This window comes from Alligator mississippiensis, chromosome 1 (assembly GCF_030867095.1).
Source record: "Alligator mississippiensis isolate rAllMis1 chromosome 1, rAllMis1, whole genome shotgun sequence".
In the NCBI taxonomy this organism is placed as follows: Eukaryota; Metazoa; Chordata; order Crocodylia; family Alligatoridae; genus Alligator; species Alligator mississippiensis.
Window position 1 is genome coordinate 287312202 of NC_081824.1, and position 19859 is coordinate 287332060.

A 19859-nucleotide genomic window follows, 5' to 3' on the forward strand; every position below is an offset into this window, starting at 1 on the left:
CAGCAATGGGGTTCAGGAGCAGAAGAAATCCTCTCAGCTCCCTGGGGCTGTGCCAGGTGGAAGGACCCTGGGCTGGGGTGGGGAAAAGCCACCCAAGGCAGGGGCTCCCTGGTGCCATGCCGGGCTGCCTGGGCAGGCACCTGGCCCACAGGACTCCTCCTCTCTGCCTCCTGTGGCACCTGCTGAAGCAATCAGCAGCTGGGAAGAAGGGAATTCCTCTCATCTCCCCAAGGTTGTATCTGACTAGGGGTGGAGGAAGCCACTGAGATGGGGGCTTCCTCGTGCCCACACTCCCAGGGTCTTGGGAATTCTTTACTCCTCCATCCTGTGGCAGTGGCTAAAATAAGCAGTTGTGCAGGGGAAAGGGAAGTGGGGAATTCCCCCAGCTCCCCCCAGCAGGGTAAGGGCTGTGGTGGGGCAAAAAGCTGGCACCACGGAGGCTTTCCCTCCTCCTGTGTGTTGTGTAGACCCCGGCTAAGGGATCCTTGGGGTCTGTTCCCCTGCCCCCAGACCCTATGGGCTGACAGATACAGGCAGGAAGCAGGCTAGGGAGCCAAGGGGTGGGGCAGTCCCTGCTCTGCTGGAGCAAATAGCTCTGCCTAGGGCTGCAAAGCATCCTGGGATGTTGGGGAACTGAGTTAACTCGAACTGGGAAGGGATCTAGGACAGAAGTTCTATAAGCCAGTTTGACCAAAATCAGTTAAGTCTGATACTACATCTAACCAGGTTTATCTTAAACCAGTTTTGGTAATTTTGAATGTGGTTTACGTGCACTGAACTTCTGTTCCGTTACAGGTTTAAACTGGTTTCCAATCATGGAAACTGGTTTGTATGTAACTTCTGTCCCTAGCCTAAGTCACCACTGTGAGATACAAAGCATTTTTGGAGTGTCAGGTAATAAGGGCTTCTAGACAGGAGCTGAAGAATGGGTCTGACTTACATCTCTATATTGATTTAATTTCTCTTCATAATCAGCTGTATTAACTAGTTCTTTTATCTGAGCTTCCCATTTCTCATATATGCATCAGACAACAGTTATAACAAAGCAAACACAGATCACCTGTTGATGGCAGGCTCTCAACTCAGTAGAAGTCACACCCAGTATGTTACAACACAACCACACCCAGAATGTTACAGCAAAATTGGCAAAGATGGTCAATACAGTAATACAAAAAGAAAGGTTTTGAATTTTCACAGTCTAACAAGGGACCTATTTGGGGTTCTTGTCTCAAATTTCTAATTTTATTACTGAAGTCCTAACTGGAAAAATTGATTGATAATGGTTTCTGAAATTGCTTTTCCAGAAAATAAAGTAAGTTTTGATAAACAATATTTGATGGCAATTTTAAATATTTTTCGTTAAGAATAATTTTGATAAAACTATAATGACATTTTTTAAGTTTTCATTAAACTTGCTTTTCATAAATAGGCTGTTTCTTGAAAAAATGCTTTAAATTTTGACCGTCTCATGAGAAGCATAGGTCAACCCCCAATAACCTCAGCTGCTTACAATATTGCTAATTGTCATTTACCAGTTAAAACAAAATTGATCATATCAGCAAACTATGGGGAATATAGGTAGAGGAGACTGTCCTTTGTGCTACACTAAGACATACTCTTATATTTAACTTGCGTCTCCAATATGGTATTTTTAAAACAACCTCCATGCTGCTGGCAAGTTATTAATCATCTTTTCTGCCCTTTTTAATGTCTTTCTGGCTCACACCCATGTTTTTTTGCAGTTCTCTCTTTTTTTTTTTTTTTTGAACGTTCATGGTACATTTTTGTTTTTTTCCTTCCTACAAGGATGTTAAACTTGATTACATTGTAGTCATTCTTGCAGAGCACCTCTGAAACCATTACTCCTTTCCCACACACTGCCTAGGCCCTAGGACCAAGTCTAGATTGGCCTCTGCTACTATGAGTCCCAGGACTAATTGTTCTAAGCAGAAGTCCTTTATGATGCCTTGAAACAAGCCTCTACATCTTTTGGCCTTTAGGGCCAAGTACAGAAATTCAAAAAGCCCAAGCCTAAATTGATTCAGCCTTTGCAAGCTAGTTTAACCTGCAAAGCTTGAACTGATTTGGAGGTGGATAGACATTCCTTTTTCATTCCAGAAATGCAGGCATTTGCCTGTAGTAGCTTAGGCTAGAAGCTCAGGGGGGTGCCAGAGCAGCACTCCCTTCCATTCCACAGTGCTGAGCTGAGTGGGGCATGGCCAGGCCTTGGTAGGACCCCCACCCTGGCCTGTAACATCTCAGGCTTCTCCCTGCTCTCAGGCTTCTCCCTGATCAAGGAGTGGGAGTGTTGCCAGACCCTGGCCCCCAGTTAGCACTCTGTGGCAAAGTGGAGGTGTGCAGTGCATGCATTTGTTGATGATACTGAGCTTTTCAATCTCCCTCTCTGGGTCTGCAAACCAGCAGGAGGGGTTGATAAAACCATTGTGTTATCAGCCCATCAGCAAAACAAAAGCCTATCATTAGTTCAAGCTCTTCTTAAACAGCTTTTTCCAAGGAAGGAACAGAGGGACATTACCAGCTACCTGCAGATTAGCTCCAAAAAGCCTTAAGCGGACACTGTTCTGTTCGCCTGTTCTAGTGAAATTGGAGAGACAGGCACCTCTCAGCATTAGCTAGCATACCATATGCCTAGGGTCCATGGGAATGGGGTCTGTGCTATGGGAGATGGGTGGGAGGGAGAGAGGGATTGCTGTGGGATTGCTGCCTGAGCACCGAGGGAAGCCAGGCAGACCCTGTTGTGCCTTCAGTCTCCCCCGGAGCTCTGGCTAGGAAGGAGAGGGGTGGGGCCAGTCTGTTCTTTGGAGTAGAGAGCACAGCCTAGCCCAGCCCAGCTGCAAAGCACCTGGGATGCTGGGGAACTCTGTTTTAACTTAACCCAGGAAGGGGTCTAGGACAGACATTGCATAAACCAGTTTGACCTAAATCAGTTAAGTCTGATACTACATTCAACCAGGTTTATTTTAAACCAGTTTCAGTCATTTTGAAATGGGTTTATGTGCACTGAACTTCTATTCTGTTACAGGTTTAAACCAGTTTCTGATCACTTAAGCCGGTTTATGTGTAATGTCTGTCCCTAGGCCAGGAGATCATCTACTCCAACCCCCTGCTCAAAGCAGGACCACCCCCAACTAGATCATCCCAGCTAAGGCTCTATCTAGCCTGATCTTAAAAAAAACTCCAGGGGTAGAGATTCCAGAACTTCTCTGGGAAACCTGTTCCAGTGTTTCACTATCCTCCTAGTGACAAAGTTCTTCCTAATATCTTACCTAAACTTCCCTTGCTGTGACTTGAAATCAGTGCTCCTTGTTCTGTCATCTGCCACCACTGAGAATGGTTTAGCTCCATCCTCTTTCAACCCACCTTTCAAAAAGACTGCTATTAAATCCCTTCTCAGTCTTCTCCAGATTAAATAATTCCAGTTCCCTCAGCCTCTTCTCATAAATTACATGCCCCAGCCCCCTAACCATTTTTGTTGCCCTCCACTGATTGCCCCCAATTTGTCTACATCCTTTCAGTAATGGGGGCCCCAAAATTGGACACAGTACTCCAGCTGTGGCCTCACCAGTGCCAAATGGAGTGGAAGAATGACTTCCCTTGATCTTCTGGCAATGCTCCTACTAATGCAGGCCAATATGCCATTAGCCTTCTTTGCAACAAGGGCACACAGTTGGCTCATATTCAGATTACTGTCCACTGTAACCCCCAGCTTCTTTTCTGCAGAGCTTCTGGTTAGCTAGTCAGTCCCCAGCCTATACCAGTGCATGGGATTGTTCGATCCTATATGCAGGACTTTACATTTATCATTGTTGAACCTCATGAGATTTCTTTTGGTCGAATCCTCTGATTTGTCACGGTTTCTTTGAATCCTACCCCTACTTTCCAACATATACTACTCTGCCCAGCTTGGTGCCATCTGCAAACTGGCGGAGGGTACACTCTATCCCATCTTCTGGGTCACAATGAACATATTGAACAAAACTGGACCCAGAACCAACCCTGGGGCACTCTACTTGATACTGGCTGCCAACTAGACATCAACCCATTAACTACTATCCCTCTGAGCCCAATAATTCAGCCAGTTTTCTATCCACCTTACTGTCCATTCATCCAACCCATACTTCCTTAGCTGGCTTGTGAGAATGTTGCGGGAGACTATATCAAAAGCCTTGCTGTAGTCAATGTATACCACACATCCACTGTTCTCCCCACATCCACAGAGCTAGTCATCTCATCTTAGAAGGCAATCAGGTTGGTCAGCCACTTTTACTTCCAAAAGTAAACTCTTCTTTGACAATGGATTTCCAGACATAGGAATTCTGTGGTATCCCCCTCCACACGTAAAATTTTGACCCTGCTTAACTCAAGGTTCTCTTTTGTAAAGTGTCACCCCCCACTGATGTGATTTACTCTACTCTATATAGTTTGTGGCCAGGGATATTGATTTTGTTCATTCCACTAGGTTTCTGAGACACCTGTTCTATCTAAATCATCACCCATTGCCAGGCATTCTAGCTCACCCATCAGTTTTTCACACTTCTGGCAAAAGTATTATACTTTTATACCTATATCTAGTTGCCTGCTCTTATATGCCCTCTTTGGTTGGGAGTCAGTGTGCTTTGGCTGTTCCTCCCCATGTTTTACACAAGCCTTATCACCCTCTTTCATATCCTCTCTCCAGATGACCTCTGTCATCTCTTTCAGAATTATTGTATTGGGAACTATTAGCCCGCTACAGGTTTATGTCTGGACTGTCTCAACCACATTGCTGTTTTCATAACTTTTACGCTTCCACAGATTTTTATCCCACAGAGCCTACTAGCTAAATTTGGCCTTTTTGTCATCATTCCAATGGATATAAGTACTTTTGTTTGCAAATCCCAAGCAAGGAAGTCAAAAGGAATGCTACAAGACACCTTCAGGAAATGTGCATAGGCACAAAGTGCATGCTTTGCAGATCCAAAACATTCTTGGTATGTTGACCATGGATAGTTATGCTGCCTAAGCAAACTCTCTCTCAATGACTATTTGAGTTTTTAAAAAAAAGGTTGTGTTGGGAGGGGAATCCTTGTTCATATATTAGATTTACCAGAAAAAAAATTCAAAACCCACATATGCAGTACTGTCTTCTTAAACCTACAGCCAAAATTAAAAACAAACCACACCCACAAGAAAAAGATGCTAGTAGGAAATGACAATTAAGTGATAGTAGATATGGGTACTAAGGAAAATCAGAGATTTAAATGCTGTGCTATTTTGGTCTTTAAAGAGAAACTTTTGCAAGGATTATACCAATTTTCAGGGAGCAAGGCAGCTAGCGTGAAATACTGTCTTTGTAGGAGGCAATGGCCCTTGTCTTAAAAAGGAAGGATAGATGAGACGACAGAAAGAATAAAAAAGCAGTTCAAGCTGTGCTCTTTTTGCTTCATGGCATGAAATACACATTTTCTTTTTCTACCTGTCACCCACTGGTACAAGGTTATAATGCTATCACAGCATGGGGACAACAACAAAATTAGACACACAATCTGTTCTCAAGAATTGAACAAGTGAACAATAAGTTTCTGCTCTCAAACACCGTATCATCCGTGGTGACTTCATTTGTAGGCCAAGCTTTCTATTTAAAAACCTCACATAGTTCAATGTGCTGTAGAAACCAATTGCTGTGGGTTGACCTTTCTTATTTTTGCGCCATACTGCTGTGACATGAAGCATACCACAGCACATGAAGCCAGCCTAGCTAGGATTTGGATATTGCATATGTGGCATGGCTTCATCATGTTTTAATCTGCAAAACACTTTATAAACAGTTAACTATCTGCACAGCCAACACAACTGATCACAACAGAAGGAAGGACAGGGGGAATGGGCTCTCAAAATATCCTCTTCAGCCAGTGTCTTAAGCAGTGCTGACATGCTCTTGAGAACCCTTTTTCAATAGGATGGAAGTATGAAATAGTTGAGGGAAGAAAAATAAAATCTCAGTAGACTAAACCCTCAGACAAATTCTATTTATATGCCTCAAAGGACATTAAATAATCTGCTGAATTAAGAACTTACTTCCTGGCAATACTGCAGAATCCCTTCTTTTGTTCCAATGCAAGTCTTGGTCCCGGAGGGGTCAGATGCCCATTTTCCATTCTGAACATTCATATGCATATTGAGCTTGCCACAGAACATGGCAACTTGAGGCTCTGCCAGCAGGCCAGCATTTCCATCAGTAGGCACCTAGGAGGAGGAGAAAAAACAAACAAAACAATATATTACTGATTCATTATTGAAACTCTCATCCAACAGTTCATCCATGTTGGCTAAACTAAATGATGAGATGGATTTGGGAGATGAAGAAAAGAGTCACTTCAGTAACTCAAAATACAAGAGATCTGATGGGGTAAATACTTTAGTGCAGGAACTGCCAATCACCATGGACTTGTCTATGCAAGGGTATGTGTATGCCCCTGAAACACAATAGGTAACATTTTTACAGCAGCCAACCAGAACATGGAAATATTTTCATGAAAAGCATGTTTTTGTTTTTAATTGTGTTTTCTTTTAACTGGACTTTAAATTAATACGTTTCAACACTTGTGTTGACAGCGTATACTATATTCAAGTTTCGATTAGCATACAAGATTTACAGTAATACCTCGGTTAATGAAGTAGATGCATTCCATGACATCACTTCATTATCAGAAACTTCGTTATCAGAGGTAGAAATAACATAGGAGGCACAGGGATGCGTTCCAGGATTTCAGAGAAAGCGGGGTAGAGTAGGAAAATATCATTAAATATTCAAAGGTAAGTGATAAACACACAAAGATACCCAGCTGCCAGGGCTATGGACCCAGGTCTGCAGCTCGCTGCCCCACCACTGCAGGCTCGGGTGGGACAGCTCCCCGCCACTACACGCACTCCTGGGGGGCAGAGGTAACTTGCACCCCCCATATCTGTACGCAGGGCAGGCGCAGGCTGCAGGCTCAGGCTCCTGCCCTGTTTTCCTCCCCCAGGTCTTTTGCAGCTTGGTGGGCACAACATAGCGCAGCAGGAAGCAGCGGAGCCACACGGGGATCTCCTCGCCTCTGTGAGCTCCATGCTGCCCTGGTGATGTGCCTCCTGCATGTGCTGCTGCTTTGAGGAACACAACCCTGCACTGCTGCTCTCACTGCAGCCCCATGCTCAAGAGGCACATTGCCAGGGCAGTGCGGAGCTCGCAAGAGCAAGCAGCTTCTCCATGTGGCTCAGCTGCTCAGTACCAAATCATTAATGAAGATATTAAACAACACAAAATCCAGGACAGACCCCTAGGGAATCCCTCTAAGTGGGTAACTGGGAGGAGGTATTAAGCCACTTATGACAACTGGTTGGGTTGTCATGCTCAACTAGTAATGTATCTACCTTACAATACTAGGGGGTGTACTGATACAGATTTTATTGGGCCGATACCAATGGCCGATTTTTAAGAAGCCATATCAGCTGATACCAGTCCTATTCCGATATGCAGCCAGGCAGCTTGGAGACCAGTATTGGGCTGGTAAGTCTGGTGTGGGGGAAGGTGAGATTGAGGCCTCCATGGTGAGGTGGGGGAGTGGGGCTGGGGCAGGCAATGCCCAGCCATGGCAGGGCACAGGACAGAGCCACAAGCAGCTTGTCTGGGGGTGGGGAAGAGGGTGGATCCTGCCTCTGCACACACCCTGGGAGGACATGGGGGTGTGAGCCCCCAGATTTGCATGCAGGGCAGGGAGGAGCAGGCTGCTGCTGAGGGCTGGGGCCAGGGCAGCACCGGACTCTTCCAGGGGGCTGGGCTGGGCAGCAGTGGCACTGGGAAGGGGCTACGGGGGGTGGGGGGGAGGCAGTATCAGCCATCCCAAAATTTGCCGTAGCACCCCTGTAGACCCCCTCCCAGCATTGCCACCATGAGCTCCAAGTCCAGCACAGCCCGGCCCAGCCCCCCAACTAGGAAGAGGCTGGTGCTGCCCCTGGTCCAGGCCCCAACCAAGAAGAGCTTGGCAGAGCCCACGGCAACAGCCCACCCTGCCAGGCACACAGATCTGGGGTCACATGCCCCTCACACACCCCCGGGATGCATGCAGCCACCCCCGCCTCCCTGGATGAGCTGCTCGTAGCTTCTTCCCATGCCCCTCCCTGGCTGAACAGTGCCTGCCCCTGCCCTACTCCTTCCGTCACTGCAGGGGCCTCAATATGCCCTCCCATGCCCCTTCCCTCCCCATACCCTTCCTCCCACAACAGACTTACCAGCCTGATACTAGTCTCCAAGTCACCAGGCTACACTCTTGGCCCTGTGCATGCTGCAGCTGCGCACATGTACGAGGCATTTAATCAGCCACATTAAAATCGGCCATACCAGGCAAAAAAAGCCTTTTTCCAATACTGTCAATTTTCCCCTATATCAGTGCCGATCCAATATGGGAATGATGTATCGGTGCTCCTCTATACAATACTTTCACCTAATCCCAATTGTCTTAGCTTATTAATGAGAATGTTGCGGGTAAATGTAAAAAACCTTGCTGACATCAAGGTATACATATCCACTGCTCTCCTCCAATCCATAGGAGCAGGTCACCTTATTGAAAGGAAAATCTAATTGGTCAGACATGACTTACTCTTAGTGAATCGATGCTGAATGTTCCTGATCAACTTTGTTCTCTAGGTGCTTCACAACAGATTCCTTGAATCCAGAATTTGTCCATATATTCAGGTCACACTGACTGGTTTTCTACATCTCAATTAGTGGTTGATATTTAAAAAGTTGTTGGGTGGTTGAGAGTACACTAAAAATGAAAATTGTGGCTCACCGTTGTGGCTCTTTCTGCTAGCATGTTAAAATACATCTTATCCCCAGCTATACTGAAAAGCGTTAATATGTGATAGCCAACTGTGTGTTAGCCAAAATGCTTTAAAAATACACTAGCTATCCAGCTCTAGACAGGTCCTATGCATCTGTCGGCAGAGTGGTTAATGCCATGCCCACACCTGGCAAAGGCACTGAGGAGCTAGGGTACCAATGATTAACAATTGATACCAACTCGACTTCATACTGTATAATTGTGAATAAATTGCAGGTGAGTGTGACCATGGAGAATCTATTGGATTGCTATATACAGTAAAAACACACTCTACAACCTGAAATATTAAACCTGAATGGTATGGCAGAACTAAAGACAGTTGGTGGTGACTTATTTAGAAATTTGCAATTAAAAACTGTTTTCCTATAGCTAGTTATACAATAATACCTTAGATAAACAAATGTTTATGGCAAACTTTAAATATTGGAATGATTGCATTTTGCCATTTATATATGTACCTTTCATCTAGATCTCTTAAGAACCGCCAGGAATTCATAAGTGTTTAATAGTGCTTGTTTTCAGAGACCTCACATGCCCTACAAACACCCTTTTGTGTGAAACATGTACTTTTAAAAGGCTCAATATCAGTCCTCTTCACAGCTAACATCAACCTCAGGTTGCTGAATGTGCAACAAAGCCATGTAACAGTAAATGAATCACTTGTCTGAAATGAGAGAATCAGCAGGTACACCAGCCACAAGGTTGTGAAGTAAAAGCAAGGTCTGGCAAGACTTCAATAGAAAATATGTCCAACGTGAGTCACAATATTTGCTTCCAGAGGGAGTAGAAATGGGCCATGCTGTGGAGCATAACCAGACACCAGAGTGAGAGCCAATATGGAAAAGGGTTCTTGATCTGAGATGGTTTGGATAGGATGATCCTGCCTCAGGCAGTGGGTTGGACTACATGAGGTCCCTTCCAGCCCTACTTTTCTATGAAAAACACAACAGGGACAGTACCAGAGCAAGAAGCTTAATATAACTTCACACAGTCTCTCTCCAAGTCATACCAGCCCCTTTCACTACTGTGGACATTATTTTTTCCTTATTATTATAATTTGCCGTCACACTCAGAGACTGACCTGTGCCTAAGGATACTGCACAGACTGCTTACAATTTTCAAAAACATACATACCCAAATGTTCTCATTTTTCTCTTCCATGTAAAAAGATGACTTCTACATACATTTTGGCTGATATTCCTTTCCTTCCTACTCCATACCAAAACTGGTTCCTATGAAAACACGTGGATGTAATCTTTTCCTTCCCACTTCTGGGCTGCTACAACAGAGAGCTCTTTGGAACCAACTTCCATTCAAAAATGAAAAGAGTTCTCCAAGCTCTTGCCCGTCACATCCCTATACAAATCTCCTTTACCCTTTCAAAGTATGCTTTTCATAAGTCTATCCAAATGTAAGCAGGGAAATTCTACAGGACTTATTCCAAAGGCCCTCAAAATGTACTAAATAATATCCCAGCAGCACAAATTCCATGTCTTCTATTGCAAGTCTCTGTTTCTAGTAGAAATGTGCTACCTCCAAAGGCTTCCTGAGATGACACAAATTTCACAGATATGAAACTGAAAACATTTGAGTATAACATTGTAGTCTTTACAAAAAATACTAACCATAAAATGTTATGGTTAGTATACCATAACCAAATGTGTAACTACTACATTTCTGGTTTTGTCAAAAATATGACATGTCCTCTCCTGATGCACATTACAAAACAGCAACAACAAAAAAGTCTATGCATTAAAGAAATCTCTGAACAAAAAGTTGATTGAGACGATCAGGAGTCCATAAATGAAGTCCATGCATCAAGCCAAATATGCAGTGACTTTCATCTTTACTAAAATTGATGATGAAAGGAAGTTGTATCAAATCCCCAAGAAGAAAAAAACTAAAAATATAGCCTTTGTGCATTTGAAGGATCAATTTACACAGGTTCCCTCTTTACAGGAAGAGAACTACAACATGCTCTCCTATGTTCTTTCAAACATTACAATTCATGAGCAAGGTATAATTTTACTAATCAAGTCGACCTTAGTAAGAGGTAACCCAAGTTAGGTGAGAATTCTCTAACTCTCCATTGGCTAGTGATGGCTAGTGAATTTTAAATAGAAAATTTATCTGTAAATTGCATTTCCAACTCCAACTCCTTTCACAGAAGGTGGAAGGGAGATGAGGGGTATGGTGTGGGGAGGAAGAATCCTCAGTGTATCTGTTTAGGTCTTCAGTTTCATTTTAATAAAAAGACCATGTTGAGTTAACTTATCTAAGATACTGTAAACAGAAGACAAGCAGTTTGTTTGTTTTTTACTTTAAAGAACTTAATTCCCTCCTTCCCCTCACCTCCCGCACCAAATAAGGCATCTCAAATATTAATCATTTTTCTATTAATTAATGGAATGCCTCACTACTTCTCTTAAATGAGAAGTGCATTAATATTTAGCTTGTCTAGTACTATATTTTTACCAGCATTTATGCACATCCAGATTATGGATGTTTTATAATTGCTATAAATATAAAGTAAGTCAGTTCTTCCATTTTTACATAAAACCTGAAAAAAGAAGTCTTCATTTATATCATGGCAGTTATACGTTTTGCAATTCCACAAAAAATGTTTTTCCTTGAGTTTTTTTAATTTATTTTTCTACCTAGAGAATTAAAAATGATCTGAACATGTCAATTAAGTGTACAGTAACCCGTTTAAGAACATGAACACTTGCTGTACTGACGTCTCTTTTGTAGGCAGCAAATCGCAAGCCAAAAGGTCTTAAAAGCAAGACTAAAGACTAGCAGGCTTGTAGGACAATTGTGAAACTGCCAAACACACGTAATGGAGAACTAATCCTTATGGCCCATTTCAACAGCTGGCAGTGCTCTGCTATTGGCATCCCTGAAACTGATACAGTTCCAATAACACTATTCTGAATAACACCGTCTTCAAAGAGATGTAGAGCAGAAGCTGACCACAGGCTCTGAAGAAGTGAGAAAAGCAGAAACCAGGCAATTCCAATATGAATTAGCTTAGTGGTTTTAAATTAATGGGATTTGGCAAATGGCTAACGCATTTGCACAATTTAAACAGCTGCCCTCCTTATCCAAGGACATTTTAAGAAGCTTCTACCCTAATACTGAGCTAAATTAAAAACAAAATGTATTAATTATAGATTGCACTCTGCAAACCTATCTTTATAGTGTAAACCAGTGTTTCCAAAGGACATGACTTGTCTAAAGGTGTAACTAGACTGAAAAGAAGAAAAGATAAATCTTTCAGTTACTTCAGTCTTAGCATTCATTTTTTTTAAAAGCTTTCTTTACTCATGGCATTCATTTAAAACACTATTTTTTTAGCTCAGTCATTCTCAAACTAGGAGGTCTCAACTTCAAGTGGGATCCAGAGACCCACAAAACTCCTAAGCTTCCCTGAGTGAGCTACTGACAGGAGTGGGGGCATATTGCACTTCAGCTGCTCTGTGTAATTGTCCCTGTGTTCATAATTGCTGCACAAGTTAAAAGTTAAAATAGGACAACTTGGTCCTTTTCCATTCTGGAGTGAATTGCCCTGACTTAGCTCTCAATGGGCATGTCTACATGAGATGCTTTGGTCCACTGCACAGTAAAGTGTCACCATCTACACATGTACAGGGTCTACTGTGTGGCTGGCTACTACCTGTAGATACCAGTAGTAGATTAGCTAGGTATTAGGTACTGCACAGCAGCTCACACAGACAGCTGATCAGGAGCAAATCGTTCCTGGTCAGCCAAAGCAGCAAGGAGCAGAGAACTGTTCCCTCCCCCAAGCAGCTGTTTTCAAGCCCTGAGCCCCAATCAGCAGGAATATGGGACTGGGAAACAGCTGCTCAGAGACGAGAGATTCCCATCCCCACACCTTGATTTGCCGATTGGGGCGCAGGGCTGGAAGGCAGCTGCCCTGGAGATGGGACTGCTCCCTCCAGCCCCAGGAGCCCAGGTCTAACCCCAGTGCCCTCTGCCAGCCCCCCAGTTGCTGTAGAGGGAGGGGGGTGGGGGGAAACAAGGCAGGAGTAGCCCTGAACTGAACTGCTCCTGGCAGGAGCACGTGCAGATGCATTCCCAGGGAAAGCTTACTATGCATTATATTGCAAGTGTAAATGTGCCCACTGTGGAATAAGAGCGAAGCAGCAAGTGAGGTGAGGCACAGTTAAGCCTCTCTCTGCAGCTGTATGTGAATGTGAGAACAGTTAATGGGAAGAACCATGAAGTTGTAAGTATGGAAGTATGATCATGACAGAGAAAGAAGCTGAGAAGGCACTGCCTAGATTTGCTAAGGAGGCCTTCAAAATGATAGGCAAGCATAAACAATGTCTGCTTAGATTTGCAGATGCAACTAAAAGCTCTAGGATGCAGAACTCTCTATTATTGTCAAGGGGTTCTTCACTGCCCAATGCAAGTACATAAAAGAGTGCTAGGTACAATTCCCAGGGTTTCCTGAAATGTGAGGGATGAAGGACTAACCAAGGAAGAGGGGGATATATGAACTAAGATATGTAGGCCTCTACCATAAGATGTCAACCTGCTTTTTTGGAGACTGAAGTGGTTTCACTTTCCCTGGAGGGGGTCCAGATTCTGAAATTTTGGTAAAAGGTTTTTCAGAGGTCCACAGGCTGACAAGCAAAAAATGTGTTCTTTTAATTATTGGAGATTGACTATCTGGAGTAACATCTGTTTTTGAATAACCGTAAGAGAGACTTTCTAATTCTGTCAAGTTTTATTTTTATGAAATTAGTTTTCAATAGAAATACTAACTTTATTAATAAACACTTCTCTCATCTTATTTGCAAACTGTCATCATTACAACTGTTATGTTCTAGCATATATGCAGTTTACTTCTCTTCATAAAATCATTTCCATTTGCTTAGAATCAACAGCAACCCCTTAATTGCCACAAGCCACAACTGTAGTCTGTTAAGAACTTCCAAAGTACTAAGAACCATGTTGGGTTACAAGTGCATACACCAAGCTCTGTAAAAAGGTGCCAGTTTAATTTTGGACAGATATTGGCAAAACAGTTTATAAAAACCAGGGGAAACAGTTTCATACTTCCTAAGGCTCACTTTGCATTTATACTTTACCCAAAACAGTAATTTGAAGCAAACCAAATCAAAGCAGCCAGCCAAGTGAAGACATTAGCAACAATTAATTACATGCTATATTTTGTATTTCAAAAGAAAATTTTAACTCAAGAAACTAGAAGGAAAGAGCAGGTATTTCCCAGTTTAAGCACTGCCTAGAACACAATTTGTTCTGTGAATAGTAATTTCACCCAAATATTAAGCAGCAGTTATAAAGCAAAACAATGCCTTTAAATGGAAAGTCTTTTCTTCCTCGGGACAAGAAATAAACCTCAGATATTCTCTTCATTAAGAGCTGGGCAGCATGTTTCTCCTGTTCCATTTCTAATTTTGTTCAAGTCTAACTTGGTTTGCTTTTTTCTTCCCTAATTACTCAAGTTGATTAACTGGCATCTGACGAGGTATCACTGCAATTATTTTGTAATTAAAATCACAAGTGTAACCCAGGATTTTCACATTTCTTTAACAAGCTATGATCTGCTTTTTAGAGCAATAGTACCTCTGCCTCATTTAGAATTATGAACTTCAAGGAACTCGTATTTATAAAAATATTGCTAGGGAATGAAACTAGACCATGATTTGAGGGAGAGTGGCCCAAGTCGGGGCTTATTAATGGCAAGTGGTCAGCCAGGAAAGAACTCGTGAAGAGGTCTTGTTTACAAGTATGTAGGAAGGAGGCACAAATACAAGGGAATTTTGAGATTATGGAACAGAAACCTAGTTTTTAGGACTGGTAGACATGTAATCTCCCTAACCTGCCACTGAGTCTCACAATACAGATACCACCTGCCATTAAGGGATAGATAAACAAGTGAAGATGGATAGGAGTTTATAGGACCCTGCCATGTTCGAGGGGAAAAAGAAATGCTAATTAGAGCCTGGACAGGCTAACAGTTTAGTGGTTTTACAAATCACCCAGGCTTAAGACAGACTTGCTAATAGGAGGACTGAGCCGGGTATGAAACTCAGAAGTAGGTTGTCATTTGCTTGGACCCTAGGGCTAAGGACAAACATTATACATAAACCAGTTTAGAGTGATCAGAAACTGGTTTAAACCTGTAACAGAACAGATGTTCAGTGCACATAAACCAGTTTGAAAATTGCCAAAACCAGTTTGGGATAAACCTGGTAGAATGTAGTATCAAACTTAACCAATCTGGCTCAAACCAGTTTATGCAATGTTTGTCCCAGACCCCTTGCTGGTTTAAGATAAACCAGGCACCCTGGGCATTCCAGCATGCTCTCTGGGCTGGGCGGGGCTCTCTGCTCCACAACAGAGCTGGCCCCTGCCCTCTGTTCCCTGGACACAGCTCCTCTGGCAGAGACTGCAGACAGTACCCTCTGATGGCTTCCCTATGCTTCCCTCCCTGTCCCCTCTCACCACTTGCTGCTTAAGCAGGGATCCCTTCCTCCCCTCTTCCCACAGCACAGACCATAGCCAGCATGTGGTGTGCTAGCTAGTGCTGTGCAAGGCTCTGGCAGAGACTGCAGACAAAGCAGCATCTGCTGGCTTCCCCCTGCCCTACCCCTCCTCACTGCTCAAGCAGCAATCCCTCCCTCCCTTCATCCCATCTCCCACAACACAGACCCTAGGTATGTGGTATGCTAGCTAATGCTGAGAGGTGTCTGTGTGTGTCTCTCCAATTTCATTGGGACAGGCAGGCAAACAGAACAGGGCTTCTGGAGCTAATCAACAGGTCACCCTTGTAAGCTGTTTAAGAAGAGTTTGAAGTAATGGGAGAAAGGCTATTGCTTTGCTAATTGGGTGATAAAGACTCTTATCAACTCTGGGCTACTTTGCTCACCGGTCAGTTTGCTGCAGACAGTCTGACAAGCAGGGAGGGAGATTGAAATGCTCCGCATCATCAACAGATGCATGCACTGCACCCCCTCCTCCCTCCTTGCCTCAGAGTGCTAGCAAGGGCATGGGGGCTGACAACTCTCCCACCCCTTGAGCAGCCAGCGGGGAAAAACCTGGGATGGTGCAGGCAGACCTCCCTAATGAGAAAGTCCTGCCAGGGCCTGGCCACACCCCCCTCAGCTCAAACCTGTGCAATGGAAGGGAGGGCTGCTTTAGCGCTCCCCAGCTTCTAGCCTGAGCCATTACAGGAATGTGCCTGAATTTCCTCAGTCTGGAGACAATGTCTGTCCAGTTTCCAACTGGTTAAGCCTAGCCAGGTTAGACTAACCTTCAAAGGTTGAATCAATTCAGGCTCAGGCTTTTTGAATGTTTGTCCCTAGCCCAAAGGACTCTGGGGCTTCACTAGAAGCTTAGGTTACTTTTGGGGCATAAAGTACTCGATGCAACTACTCAAGCAATTGAGGGTGTTATTACATGTTACCTTTCCTGTGTGTTAAGGGCTTTTAAGATAGGAGTGTCCAGACATTAAGACTGAAAAATTCAAGCTAAGCAGGCTCTGAGTGCTCAGGGACAATACTCTTTGGGTGAGGATTATCCCTAGCTCATTTTCAGCAACTTGTGTTCCAGTATCTTTAAACTGCAACAGAGCCAATACAAGTTGGGAGCAGTACTCCACAATCCCAGTATGAACTTCCCTCAGTGCCCCCCCACCCATATAGATGATTTCTCTTCAGGAGTAGATAGCTGAAGAGAGCTAACAGCTGGGGAAGTCAAAAGGGTAAGAATTTCCCCCCTATCCCCTATGCTCTCAGAGACACATCCCCTGACCTCTCCTCCCATTCCAGGCTCACCTACATCTCCTGAGGGTCTCTTCCCTGGCTCCCCACCTCACCTGCAGATGCTGATGCTGTCCTAACAGTGAGGAAAGTTTCTGCCCTGCTCCAAGGGCTGGATCAGCTCAGAGAGTGGCAGCAGTGGCAGGTTTCCCCGCCCTGCCTTCTCCCTCCAGGTGTTTCCTGCCAGCCAGGGAGCAGGGGGAGGGGGGGGGGGGGAAAACACATGCCTGCCTGCCACTATCTGGGCTGAGCCCAAGCCCTGTGCAGCCCCAGGAGCAGAGCAGGACCTTCCCTCATCCCCGAGACAGTGCCAGCAGCCACAGGTAAGAGGGGGTATTAACCCTTAATGTGAACCTGCTGAGACAATATTCTAAATTTAATGCCACTTGGGTTTAGCACAGCATGATCCTAACACCCTGAGATAATGCATGAAGGGAAACAGAGGCAAAGGCAGGGTCTGTTGACAAGTTCAGTAAGACCTTGACATAAAGATGCTCTCTTCTGAAGTTGCACTCTTTGTTATTAAAAAAATTCACTACAACACAGGAATTAATAATAAGATATCCCAAACATTTTTATCCTTTACTGCCTCTGTGAAATAGATCAACAGCATGCTTTAAGCAAATCCAGTATTTCTAATATCAAATCTTCTGATTTCCTTCTAGAGCTTCTCAGCACAGTCTTCAGAAGACTGGAATTTGATTTAGAAGGTAGGAGACTAATGCCCCAACAGCAGCTGACCTTGGAACAAGCTGAGTAGCAAGAGGATGTCAATTCTTAGACTGTCAGTCATGTATATTAGTGGCTGCTGAATCAAGCTATTTGCTGCAATATATTCTTGTGATATTCCTATTTGCTGTTCCTTCTAGAATTTAAAAAGTATAAAATTAATTTACAAAAGAAAAACTGAATGTAATAAAGCAGTCTCCACATTTTGTGTGTGTGTGTTCCAGAATGGGCATTCAATTATCATTCTATTTATTAGTAGCGCAGACAACTGAGGGAGAGGGAGGGAAGCATTATTCCTTTATGCTTCTATGCATTTATTTTGACAGCATGTTTTCTCCCTTTAAGTATACACAAACTGCAACCCATACTTAATACAATATCAAATGAAAACTTACCACAACAGATATCTCACATTAACCTTCCTGCTGATGTCCTACAGCTGAAACCCAGGAACCTCTGAAAACTTAAAATTAAACACTTCCCTTCTGTAGTAGACTAAAAGGAATCCCACATTAACAATTAAAGCTAAAGGATAATACTAGCCCTTTGTACCTCAAATAAAATACAGACTCATTAGTAAAAACTGACTGACAAAAAATACTGTGAACTGTATTTAGCTTATACAGTTGTTTAGTATAAGGTGATGCCAATAAGGGAAAACTGCTAACATATGGCAAGCTTAATACCAGTTTACTCTGTTTAACAGGGCCAGTTAAAACTCCAGCATTCTGGTTGCTATCTATGACCCCTGAAATAGTCAGCATCTATGGAGTCCTATTACATTAACTATATTGAATCATTCCTAATTGATAAAACTGACTGCATGCAAATATCTTGCCTTGCATTTTTGTTCAGATGATTTATTCAGCATAGCAGCTACTGCCAGAAGAATAAAAAAATGTAATCTTATGGCATTACTCCTCAGCACCTCATCTATCCTTTCATTCAGAAGAGGTCCACGAGTCAGCACCTTTGACACATTAACTTAAATGCCTGTGGATTTTTTTGCATTTTCACAAACCTGGATTTTGCATATCGGCTTAAGCTTTTATTCCATGCAGGAGAGTACACAAACACCAGCAGACTCTCCCTATGCCTGAAGAAGGGTGCCTGTGCCTGAAAGCTTGTAAAGAACAATTTTTCCAACTATTTATTTGGTCGTATAAAAGATATCACATTAACCGAAAGAACCCTGTCTGCCTTGTGGTTTTAGATCAATTTAGTTCTTTCCTACTAAGACAGCTGAGCCATATACTTACTTTCCCCTGCAGGCTTCAGTTATGTACAATGATATAAGCTCAAGATTTCCAGTTGCCTTAAAAGGCTGTGCATCTAGTCTATGGTATCAGGCAAATCCTTTTTCCAGACACCACACGTAAAGGAGCATTTTCACTGAATCTGGGATAGAAAAGTGTGTCTACAACGTGCATGCCACCCCTCAGCAGAAATTTCTGCTAAATAAGGCCACTGATGCAACTCAGCTCAAGATGACCAGGGAGGAGGAAGAAAAAACAAACCATACACATTACCCACTAAAGTAGGACGAGGAAGAAAAAAAACCCCAAACAAACCATACACACGCATGTTACCCACTAAAGTAGAGGGGCAGCTATCTCAATGAGGCAAAATTGCATCAACGATTTTACCGAAGTTTAATGGTAAAAACCTATTTAGTGGTGGTTTCTAGGAACCAAAGCATAAGAAAGCTTTGTTGTCAGAGAATAAATCTGACCCAAGGACTATTGAAATCACTCGAAAAACAACCCTTTCAACTAAAGATCTTCAAAAGACGACTGTATGCACACTTTGCTGGGGTCATCTGACCCCAGCAATCTTTTCTTTCCTGCCTATGAGCAGGGGGGCTGGACCTAATGATCTTGTGTCTTCTAGCCCCTAACTTATAGGAATCTATGAATGAAACTCCTCAACAGCTCCTGATCTCCACAATGTATAACAATACGACTCCCATTATGGGGGAGGAGGGATGGGTGGAAATAGTTGAAGGAAATCTAGTTATCATTTCAGCTTAATGGGACAGTATGTGGAAATGCAAGCCAAATGTAGCTTTTTTAGAAGCTATTTGGAGAAAATTACTGTGAAATATTTTATCAACACTATCTTACTCTGGTAAGATTTACTGTATATAAAATCATAGTAAATTAGGATTGGAAAGTCATCTCGTGTCCAACTCCCTACTCAAAGCAATCCCCAACCAAATCATTCCAGCTAGAGCTTTGTTGAGTCGGGCCTTAAAAACCTCCAAGGATGAAGATTCCACCACATCTCTAGGTAACCCGTTCCAGGGCTTCACCACCCTCCTAGCGAGAAAGTTTTTCTTAATATGCAACCTAAACTTCCCTTGATGCAACTTAAGACCATTACTCTTTGTTCTGTCATCTGCCACCACTAAGCACAGTCTAGCTCCATCCTCTTT

General features: G+C 43.3%; 1 protein-coding gene across 4 annotated transcripts in view; it reads right to left on the reverse strand.

The window, feature by feature from the left end:
• Positions 1–19859, reverse strand: part of APP (amyloid beta precursor protein) — a 378216-nt gene that overhangs the window by 297954 nt on the left and 60403 nt on the right. For all 4 annotated transcript variants that reach the window (XM_006264124.4, XM_019476143.2, XM_019476142.2 and 1 more), the window contains one exon: positions 6079–6246. In XM_006264124.4, coding sequence (XP_006264186.2) covers positions 6079–6246 — 168 coding nt within the window. Of the gene's footprint in view, positions 1–6078; positions 6247–19859 lie in introns of those variants that run through there.